Raw genomic sequence first — 12,322 nt, forward strand, 5'->3', positions numbered from 1 at the left:
GCTTAGCAGGCATGCACTCACTGACTTTCCTCAATGTGCCTGGTCACTCTAAAATGAAGGGGGCTATTTCTCTTCATAATGTGAAAGAGTGATATTTTCAGCAGTGCTTACATGCTAAACCTTACATATTTAGGACTGCATGAGGAACTTTGAGTGTTCATTTTAGTCCTTTTTGTTTGAACGCTGGGCATGTATGAATACCTATTCTACCTATGTTTCATGACAGACTATTATGGCTGTGGTATTTATATTTCATTTTAATGTAAACCTTACGTTTAACACTAAAAAGCTGGCAGACACGGATAAACAAAAACTGCACATAGGATATATAAATATGACTAATTTGATCGTGTTCCATATATTTAGCCAAACTATTGAAAACTTCATCTGTCACGATGCCCCAGAAAAATAACCAAGGATGCTCTTTTCCATGTTGTACTCTGAATATTTTCAAAACACAGAGGAGTTGCTGATCTCAGGAAAACCAATAAGGGTAAATATTTAATCTCCCATCAGGAAAGGATTACAGAACCAGAAAGCAAGTTGAGTTTTCTGCACATTTTCTACCTGATAAGCTTTGTGACTGATGCCATATACTAATGGGTTTGCTCTCATCCGTACATAAAGGTAAGTGTAACTTATCCACTTTACTGCTTCCTCAACATTTGTCACTGTTCCAAGAGCAATCTGCAAATGGGAAAAAAATAAAAACAAATTTTCATGTTAAAGAGTTAAAATGAAATAAGATTTATAATGCTCCAAGTTTTATATGAGCAGGACTGAATATTCCAGTAGAGTATTATAGCGAAACACTGAAAAGTTAACCAATGAAGTGGTTGAAATGTACTTTTAGAACAAAATATATTCTTTAGTCCACCATTTTTCTTGAAATAAGGGTAAAACATAAGTAAAATATGGAAAGGGTGGACAATTGTGTGATATTGGACTGGGTAGAGGGAACATACGTATATTTCTTTCCCTTATTTGCTGCTTGGCTGAGAAGCCTTCCACCTTCAGTTTTCTGCTGAAGGATTATATTTTTTCTAATCCCCAAAGTCGAGCACTTCTCAGAGCATCACTTTATATTCACTTCAGAAAACAGATTCTCCATTTTGTAATTACTGTGATGGAATATGTTTGCTCAACTATCCTGAACACCTGCAGGATACTGTATTCTGTATATTGGGCAAAATTTTAACAATCCATTTCATAAACAAAACAAGTTCTTCTTCATGGGAGTTGCATTCATAAAAGGATTCTTTCAGAATGAAATGTTATATCTGACTTGAGACAGACCAAATGACATTCTGAGAGTATTTCTGGAATGCAGGCAGGCAGGCAGGCAGGCTACTTCAATAGGGAACTGCCATCTATCCAAGCTGTTATATTTGATAAAGTATAATACCACTAAATCTGAAATCTGACTTGCTGGAATATCTCACAAAGGGTAGAATTAGTTGGGGCCCGCAGAAAAGCCTAAATGGCACTTCCACTTTGATAATCTTGTGCTATAGTGCACTAACTATCTATGTGGTCGCTAAGCATTGACAATGAATTGATGCCACATAATCAATCAATCAATCAATCAATAAAACAAAACAAAACAAAACACAACACAACACAACACAACACAACACACTGGAAAATCTACAATTCTAGAAATGCATTTAATTATGGAAAGAAAGATCAATGAGTTCAGGTAGAATAATGGTAAAATAACAACACACAAAGTACAAAGTTAATTTTAAAAATTCCAAGAATGGACTTCAGTGACTCTTTGCTGTTGACAAAACTTCTTCCTGAAAGGAAGAAGAGGGGTAATTGCCATTCCTAATTATATAGACCCTGATGCATTTTTAAAATCTGCTCCAGCAGGTAAGGGGTCCCCACCTTCTCCCACAGTATCTAGCTGACCTTAGCTGACCTCCAAAAGCTAAGTAGAGATGAGCCTGGTTATTACTTGGAGGCAGATGAACAGAATATATCAGGGCCAAGAGGAAGACCAGGGCTAGACTGGGTAAGTAAGTAAGTAAGTGGGTGAGCAAGTCAGCAAGTAAATAAAGAAAAGCCCCAAAGAAGAGAAGTTAAAAGATAAGTTTTATATTGTTACTAATAAAACTATAAGGACATATCCAGGACATGCCCAAAGTCAATTTTGATTCAAGAATTTACTTTTTATTCCCCTGCAAGAACAAATGGGGATTCAGAGGGTGAAAAGGAGTTAAGTAAAAAGTAAACAAACAATGGGACTGTTGTATAAACAGTCTTTAATATCTAAAAAAACGGATTCTACTTTGAAATTTACATTTAAACACGTTATTTTATCTGAATTTCTTTCACATTGACTAGAAAAATGCATTTAGAATCCCTGAATCAATCCTCATTACTCAGAAATGCTATCCAACAAATTAGCTAAATTTAATATTCTGGCACCATGAAACCTCACAGTAGAGTGGAACTATGCCACATGTCAATAGTACTTCCCTGTTCCCAAAGCCCACAAATTAATTCTTTCTTAGTCTTCTTTCCATGTTTACTTGTATCAGCCATGAACCTTGGCTCTGGTTTCCTACGCATTTTATAAGATTTTAAGCTCCTATTACATATCCCCATCTATTTTGATACCCCAAGTTTTCCATCTTATCCTAAATAACATGTTCTACAACCTTTTAAGCTGTTACAGGATGATATGAAGTTGTTAAATGTATTATTTGAACCATCACATATCAGAAAATGATCCTACTGCCATTAGAGAAAGCAACTCCATTCATATATTGATTTATTTATTTGAAGCAAATTGCATCACTGTATTATCATGGAAGTGAAAAGTCAAATATAAATTTGATAACTGAATAAGGCCACATAGCACACATCTATACAAAATGAGTGCAACTTAATTAAAAGAGAGAGAAAAGGTAACTTGGCTATTATAGTACACAATTTGTTAAATTTCTTCTCATGTTTCGTGCACATACCTACCCATTCTGTGTTGAAATAGAAATGTTTGAACCTCATCTTTTACATAATACCACTACAGGAGGCAAGAGTATCAGGTATGTTCACCGCCTTAAGGTAGGTAGGTAGGTAGGTAGATCGATAGATACACACACAGAGACACACACAAACACACATATGTGCAAATATTCATGTGCAAGCAAGCCAAAAAACCAGAATCATGTTGGGGATATTAATGTCAACAAAACTATCAGAAAACAACTATTTTAAAGATGTTAGACAATGCAATGCTACTGTTACAGTCCACACTCAATGCTGATGGAGCCCCTAAGCAAAAATTACTTCTGAAGATTTGCTGCCACCTGGTGTCCGTTTCAGCATGAATGATTTCTTCAGCTTTGAAGAATTTTGTAGTAGAGTGAGAAAAAGTAAACTGAAATTAATTAGGCTAGAATAAGGAGTTGGAAAACATCTTAGAAGGCAATGGCAAGCCCATAACGTGGCCAAACATAACTGTACGGAGATGTCTATGAAGTCACCAGGAGTTGAGCTCAACTTGAAAGATATTTTGTGTTATCCTTTAAGAAAATTCCAGACACATACGACTGCAAGCACGACTATTGCAAACTACAAGGGCTGGGGGAAGGATTTACTGAAATATATATCCAGGGATTCTAGTTAGGTTGTTCCTTGAGCTGGGAACTTGCATACTTCTCTGATCTATAAACTACTGCCACAGCTGCATAATTTTTTGAAGTCTGAAAATCAGCCTTCAGGAGACTTACTGCGCCAGGTTTTTATCAATAACAGAATAACATGGATTTTTGTTTATTCTGCATAGTTCCTTGAGATTCTCAATTTAGCCATCAAATCAACTGAGCACCTAAGGTGCAGGTGAGAAACTCAGAGCTCTTACAGATATTGCTCAGTCATAGTTTCCAGCATCCCTTCCCACTAACTATGCTAATTGGGGTTAGAGGGAGTTTAGTTCAACAACATCTGGAGGTCCAGGTTCCCTACTCCTACTTCAAGGCAAAGTTACTTAACCTGGGCTGCAACATACAGTATTTCAATTAATATATATATATATATATATATATATATATATATATATATATATATATGGACGCGGTGGTGCAGCGGCTTAATGACGCTGAAAGTTGCCGGCCAGAAATGGTCAATGCTTCAGCGGTTCGAGTCCAGCCTTCGCGTTAGCAGGGTGAGCTCCTGTTTCCTCCCCAGTTCCTGTAAACCCAACAGTTTGAAAACTCACCTGAGTAGATAAATGGGTACTCTCACTCCGGTGGGAGGAAAAATGCTGGCGGCGCCTTGCAAAAAAGGAGTCGGGAGCAGTTGCCGGTAAGCGCGAAAAACCGCGTGCGCCTGAAAAGGGCGCGAAAGCAACGGAAACCCCGCCTCCTGCGCTCGCCAGCTGGGCTCTGCTCTAGGAAGGAGGCTGTGGCAAACCACTTCTGAAACAATTGCCTTGAAAACTGCAAAAGGACTTGTCCAAGCAGTCACTGCAGAGTCGGTAACGACTGAGCGCAGATTTAAAAAAAAATATATATATATATATACTGAATATGCTATTTATATGCTATGTAAGTGTAATGAATAAATAAATAAATTTAGGTAAATAACTTGCAAATAAAGAAAATGTATCCAAAACAGAGAATGCACTTTAACTCCTCCCTCCACCAATACATATACAGTCTTCTGATTGGTTCACCCATACATAACCTTCAAACAGATACATCAGCTGGTGCTAGTAAAATCTGCCCAAAGAGTTTTTCTTCTTTGGTTTTTCTCTGTGCAAAGTTAATTTGATTTAGTGTATACCTGTTGTTGTTTTTTTTACCTACAAATGGAGATCAATGAATATAGGGACCATGACATTTCAAATGATAATATTCAATGGAAGTTATGCAACATAAAATAAAATAGAATATAGTCAGTTAATGACCAAAAGTGCTCTAGAGAAAAATAACATCTTCCTAATATTTCATATATTTGTCATTATAATGACAAATCTAAAACACTGAAATATGCCTTTATGCAAATATTTTCCCCATGTGCTGAACTATTCACACACATGTATCAGCAAAGGTACATAGTTAAGAATAACTTTACATGAGCTAAGCTGAGAGAACACCATAATGAAAGAAACCTTGACAAAGACAAGAGCTATATTCTATGTATATACAAAGGTTCCAGTCTAAATTTTTATTTTTGAGGGGAAAAAAATCAGATTGCACAGAAGGTAAAGTATTTGTTTTAAACTGACACAGCATCAATTCTTTTCTCAAGTGTCCTATCAGCCTTTTTAGTCTTCCCAGATTGCTTGCTTTGGAATGCTGAATGGCCATTTCTTTTCTCCAACACGTACATACCAGCTGCTTTAACATCTTATATCCCAACTAAGCAATCTCCTATGCTCTTATTGTTTTTAAATCATCATCTTTGGACCTAGGTGCCATAGAGGAGAGTTGGATCCATCCTCCATGTTATCTCAAGTAATAAATGCAACACTACAGATTGTAACCTCACATTTTCGATCTACTGCTTCTTTCCATTCTTCCATTCATTGTCTCAATGGCATTTGATGCCCATTTTATCTACTGTTATCATAAATGATGATTCAGGCATACAGGTATTAATCCTGATCCCTGCCCAGAGTCTGGGACAATTCCTAGTCGCAAGATAACATCTCTGTTCCTGCCAAGCCACTTGCATGGCTGAACCACAACAATCCATTCATGTCTAATCAAATCAATGTTCTTCCATGTCTCATTCTAAACTAAATTTCCCAGGATGACAGCTTAACTCCAGAGCAAGTGGTATTCCTAAGCACAACAAAGAAAATGTAGTTTCCAAAAGATGAGTTGTGAGAGTTTTAGTTCAAGGCAAATGATGCACAGCTTCTCTTCAATACCTGGGTATCTGTTTATATCTGCAAGCAGATAATCTCTAGAGTGGTACCTGCTTTTTGGAATCCCTACCCATTCAAAACTGTAAGATACCTATTATTTTGACTTTTAGATCCCTACTGAATTATCTCTTTACACAGATCTTCCCTAGATAAATGTGAAGGATATGTTTTTCCTTTCCTTTCCATCCTTTTAATGTGTTTATCATACTGCACAGTATTTAATCATTTTATCTTTTTTAAAAATTTGTAAATTGCTTCAAGGTGACTATATTTGAACTAGTGTTTTTATGTGTGTGTACACACACATACACACACACTTTGGAAAATATTTGTGTGCATGGTCACACACTAGAGCATCCATTTTGGTTTAAAGATCAGGTTTCACAGGCAGAATCCATAACTATTGTTAAGTGCTTACTGCACTGATGAATTATAGTGCATATTAATAGCAATCTCAATTTCCCAAGTGCCAGCTCACATGGAGCCATAAAGATGCCATGCCCAAATTATTAAGCGGCTGGGGAAAATCCAATTTGTAAAAATACAAAAACAGCTCAGAAGAAAAGAAACCAAAAGGAGGTAAAACTTCAGAACAGTCTAGAAAGGGAAAATATGGTCAGTGGAAACAGAATGGCATGGAAAGATTCCAACTTGGACATAAATGCTAAATACTGTACCATTTTGTTGCAGATCCCAGTTGCTGTATTTCAAACTTAAATGTTTAACTTCAATCTTCCTACAACTTAAGGTAATTTCTGCCTTTCTACTGTCTGTATATCCAATTCATAAAGAGACTATATCAACCAGGCTATCTTCCAGATGGGTCAGGGTTGAACTGTCATGTTCAATGTCATACTGGCTATAAATTATGGGATCAGCAGTCTAATAGATCTGCAGGAAGCCAAGCTAGGGAATACATTATCCCAAATCAGTGTCCACTGGTTGTACATGTGTGTCAAAAAAGTAAGATGGCAGAAGCAGTGTTGCAATGCACGCCCTGGCCCTTTTGTACATGCACACATACAAAGGGCCCGGGCTCATAGTATAACACCGTATCTGCCATTTTCTTTTCTTTGAATCTCTATCCCCCCACCATGGACACTGCTGTTCTCCTCTTCACTCTTCTTCTATAGTATTAGTCTTCAATGTTTCCTTCTTCCAAGATCTAACTTCAATCTTAGTTAACGATCTAGCACTCAGCTTTAGGTTCACCATTTACACTCAGTTTTCTTCTCTCAACTCTTTCTGTTCTTATTTTTCCCACGCAAGTATTCCCACTTGTGGCAATGCTAGTTCCATTGGAGCAATCCATCAGGAACTGCTTTGCAATCTGAATTCCATCCAATTTGAGTGGAACATCTCTTGCAGGGATGTATATCTGGAGGCCTCAGGGCTGCACGAACCCTCCACGACAAAAAAACTCAGATGCAAACTCCAGAGCCATTCCAAAGTTTCCCTACCAAACGGTAATATTAATGTGGATCAATGGAATGAACTATATTCGGTCAACGTCATTTTAACTGCTTTAAAATTGAATACTGATTGTATGTTTCATTTCTTCTTTCTCAAGCAGCGTTGCACACAAAACATAACCTTAAGCCTATTCCCCAGGAAGACTCCAAAGCCTTTTTTTCCTCACATCATTGCAAAAGCTAGTTAAGCAAAAAAGGAAGATATTTATATGAAGATCTGATCTGAAAGAGATAAATGACTGAGTTACAACCCAGGGAAATGAAAAACTGACTTACAATTGATTTTCTGTAATCAAGTAAATACCGATCTTTCATGGCTTATTATGTCAGCAGGAAAAGTCATGTCCAGTGTTCCAGAGTACATAAAAAAATATAGTTTCATGGCCCTGTCAGGGCTTCACGCTTTTGCTTTTCGGCATTTTAAGTAGCACTAGCAGAGATGCCTTGCTATTTTCACTAACATAAGTTTATTTGAAATCATTAATACACTTCAGCGTTGACCCTCAGTTGTCAGAACTGGCACAGTTCTTGACCACTGAAGATTAATTTTATGCTTACCATGCACTAGATCTTTTCAACCACAATTAAACTTTTTCAAAAAACAAAATTGCATTTTGGGAAGGCCAAAGAAAAATTAGTTTTCATAGTCTTTCCTCTATAAAATAGAAAGAAATAGGAAATCAGAAATGAAACCAAACTGTTTCCCTATGGGCAGCATTCTAATCAACACATATAAATATCTATGTTCAAAATGAAAAGAGAACTTTAAAACAAGCATAGCTGTCTTTCTTTTCTGTTTAGTTCTCTGTTATTGCTTCTAAAATTACATTATTTTCCTGGACAGTAGGTGAAAAGGAATGATTAAACTGGACTAAAATGGGAGTGATTAAAATGAATGGTGAAATCCAACATTCACCAATTTTATCATTCCTTGGAATTTATTTATTACTTATATAAGATTGTTTTATATTGTATTTTAATTTATTTTATTTCTTTTGTAAACTGCCCAGAGTTGCTTTTTAAAGAGATGGGTGCTGACAAATTTGATATACAAATAAATAAAATAAATAAAATAAGACTAGAAACCAGGATGAACAATGGTTATCTCTCATTCCGTCTTCCTTTCCTTAGTCCCTACATTCGTCACGTCCAAACAAAAATTCCTGTGAGTCTCAGGGAGATCCACCCAACAATTCAAATAAGTGTTTTACCAGGCTTCATTGAAAGAAGTAAACCAATGAAATCAATAGCTTAGTGCAAGCAGTGCAAAATCCTTCTGTGCAGTTTCAATGGTTCTCTTCAACTTCATTCTGGTAACATATGCTATCCAGTATTTTGTAGGGTCTCCCTGCTCAACCTTCCAGTTTGGAGAAATTTTTCAGGGGATACTTGAGGAGGCAAAGAAAAGGTGAGCAACTCATATACTGTATGAGTTGTCTCCTCAAGCAATTTTGAGGATTTTACTTAATAGCTATCTCTGCATCAAAGCTGTCCATAATGAAAATGGACATAACAGTGGCCCTATCTACTTTATTGTTCTATTTCCTACCAGGCACAGCCATATACACTTAAAAATCTAACGATCAGGATATAAATATAATGATCCTCTCCTTCAATTGTTCCCAGCAACTGGTATTCAGAACTGTACTAATTCTTACAGTATATAGTTAGCATATTTCTTTAATTCTCTTTTAAAGCCAAGTAAGGCAACACCTATAATCACAAACTGTGAAAATGAATTTGGTAAATGAACTACATGAATTTCTTCTTGCATGATAAAAATGTGTAAGAAATATGCTGAAATAATGTTTTATTTACAAAACAATGTATAATTTCTATTGTTTCACAGTGGAAGGTTATTGAATCAGGTATGTGTCTTTTGAAAATATTCCTCTGGCAACTAGGGGTTTAAAACCTTTGTGCACCTATATTATATACAAACAGCCATTGAGAACATAACCTGTGATGAAAACATGGCAAATTGGCCCCCAACTCACTCTCATTCCCAAATGTTTCAGATTAAGGGCAAGCTGATTCATGTCAGAAGCCTCGCAATCAATTAACCTATCCCGCTAGCTTGCTTGGTTCGTTTCTGCCATTACAAGAGAAGTGGGGGGGTGGAGAGATGGAAGGTAAACCGTCAGGCGCAAATGGATTGTTATCTGTTTTCCAGGAAGGCCCAAGGTCGTACCAGCGTGAGACCAGGAGAAACCCAGGGGCATGCGCAAGAACGGTTATGGGATATCAAGGGGGGAGGTGAAGGAAAAGGGGGTAAAACTGGGTTTGGCAGGCGCAGGCTCTTTAGTCTCAGCAATGCCTAGGACTGTACACTAGTCTCAATAAATGAATTCTTCTTTGAGCCTTAAACGGTTTCAATGGGAAGTGCTTTCGTTGGGATCTGAGTCTTGCAGCTTCTTACAATTCTTTAAACTAACACCATTTCTACCTGACTTCATACCATACTGTGTCAAATTATTATTATTATTATTATTATTATTATTATTATTATTATTATTATTAAATTAAAAGAGTCCCTTTGCAAAGTCCACTGGCACGAAAACACCACTTCTCAAAGTATTAAATTGGCCCCATTCTCCAGAAGACTCAGATGCCTCAGGATGGACAGATAGACAGATGGATAAAGAGACAGACAGATTTAAATTATCTCCCATCAAAACCCACACGACTAAATTAGCTGTTTCAGCATCAGACCACTTTTTTCCAAAGTGCCAAATCCTTGGGCCCATCAGGACAAGAGAGGGACTTTAGGCCAAATCTGCCTCTGTTCCATTTCTGGAATGCTGTGCTAATTACTCCTGCAGGGAGTCCTGCACTTCTAAATTTGGGCTTTCTGGGGTAGACATTGATCCATGACAATCAAATACTTTTCTACCAGTGAAGCCTTGCTCAGAATTAGCGATGCACAAAATGGTTCAAGGGGACAGAAAGTTCCAGGGAATACTATAACATTCCATTTTTCTCTTAGGTCAGCTCTTCAAGGGGCTGTCAAGAAGTGTACCTTAAGTAAATTGGAAGTGATTCATGGCGTTTAGTTCTGGAAAAGCAACAGTATTCCAGCTATGGTACCTTATTTTATCCCAGAAGACAAGAACATTCTGTCCCCATTCTGCACTTTCCTGATTTTAAAAAATGAGGGAAAGGATTGTTTTTTCAAATCATGTGGTCTTCAAAGCCAAACTCTTACAAAGAACACAACAGATTATGAAGAGTCAGGTCTCTTGATATGTTGAATAACTTATACTCATTTTAGCATTATTCACAGAACACTTTCAGTATTATTTCTTGATTTAAGAAATATGCATAATTTCACAGAAAGTAGTATTGGGACAATGTATCACATGCTTTAAAATACTGCACCTTATGAAGCATTACATTTCTTGCTTAATATGTTACCAGTGTCACAGCATACCCATGCAAAACAGTTTATGAAATAGTTACAATTTATAGATCTGAATATAAATAGCATTGTTCCCCCCTCTCTTCTCCATTTTATTTATACTGTTCTCTAACGGCATGTATATATTAAGCATGTAGAATTGCTTAAGAAAATGTACCTCTGCATTCAAGTTGTCTGCAAGGCTTTCAAGAAACTGACTTTCAATTGGATTCTGCTGAGTAAGCAGAGTCAGATAATGACTGAGTTTATCATGTGTTGTAATAATGACGCCTTCTCCAAATTTATCAAACTGGGGCCGTCCAGCTCGACCAAATATCTGCATGACATCTAAAATTCCAAGGTCAACAAAGGATCCTCTTTTTGCAGCATAGATCTGTGTTCCCTATTTGACAAAAAGTTAATAAAAATTAACATAAACACACATCATTATAAACCAGATGAGCTGGAGACCAAAATTAGGCAAATACAACAGGCTTTCAAAAGTGTACTTATGATAATCCTTTTATAATCTGTGATATATTTAAATCTTTACTTTCCAACTTGATTCCCAAAGGAGAGAGTCAGTTTAACAATCAACCTCTCCCAACACTGCTAGATAATTAGCAGGAGATCTTTCCTCCCCTCTTCTGCAAATAGTGAAAAAATCATGTTCCATGACACTTTATGGATGTCTAATGGCTAAAACAGACAGACTGCTGCTTTTACCTTAATGATGACTGCATGAGCTGGAAGATTGACACCCCAGGCTAATGTAGCAGTACAAACCAAGACTTTTATGTAACCACGAGAAAACAAGTTTTCTACTAAAGTTCTGTCTTGCCGGAGCATTCCTGCATGATGAATGCTGAATCCATCTGGAAACATTTCACGTAATTGCTTGTTTCTGGACTTCTGCACCTTTTCATGGACAAGGGAAATATATACAAAATTAATACAATGTTTAGAGAAAAACATACAGCAATCCTAGCATGTACAAAATTCCACAGATTTCCATGTGTGCATAAATAGGATGCAAACTGAATGTACCTCTAGTCACACGTTATTCAGAACTGGTAGTTCTTAGCATGTAAGAGTCTGAGCAATGCAAACAGTAAAATACTGTTAGGCGTCATTTGTTATTTGAAGAGAGGTATTTATTTATTTATATTTATTTATTTTATTTATTTATATTTCAAATTTGTCACTGCCCATCTCACTGCACAGCAACTCTGTGTGGTTTACAGTAAAAAGAATAAATAGTAATTAAAATAGAATAAATATTAATTAAAATACACTACAACAACAAAATTCCTATATAAGGTTCTATAAGGTTATTAGGTTCTTTCCAGGATTCTTTCCAGAATCCTCACACTCCCATACCTACCCTATCTTTTGAAAAGAAAAGCATCCCAAAATTGAGCCACTATTGCTACAAAACATACCCGCCCCCCCCAAAATCTTTTCTGAGGTCAACAGAGAAAGTCCATATTCCAAAACCAATTGTTTAAGTCATCAGATTTCAAAAGCAGACCTCAAAGCAACCTGTACTGAAGAATGTTAAATATCCAA

The 12,322-nt window shown here is 36.6% G+C and overlaps 1 protein-coding gene across 1 annotated transcript in view; it reads right to left on the reverse strand.

Annotated features, from left to right (window-relative positions):
• ASCC3 (activating signal cointegrator 1 complex subunit 3) overlaps positions 1-12,322 on the reverse strand; it is a 234,016-nt gene that overhangs the window by 99,739 nt on the left and 121,955 nt on the right. The window contains exons 15-17 of the mRNA XM_007421586.4: positions 11,480-11,671; positions 10,932-11,156; positions 568-687 (exon numbers count right to left, since the gene is read on the reverse strand). Of these exons, the coding sequence (XP_007421648.2) occupies positions 568-687; positions 10,932-11,156; positions 11,480-11,671 (537 nt within the window). The remainder of the gene's footprint in view (positions 1-567; positions 688-10,931; positions 11,157-11,479; positions 11,672-12,322) is intronic.

This window comes from Python bivittatus, unplaced genomic scaffold (assembly GCF_059951505.1).
Source record: "Python bivittatus isolate LINGU-HERP-01145 unplaced genomic scaffold, Pbiv_v1 ctg000020_np1212, whole genome shotgun sequence".
In the NCBI taxonomy this organism is placed as follows: domain Eukaryota; kingdom Metazoa; phylum Chordata; class Lepidosauria; order Squamata; family Pythonidae; genus Python; species Python bivittatus.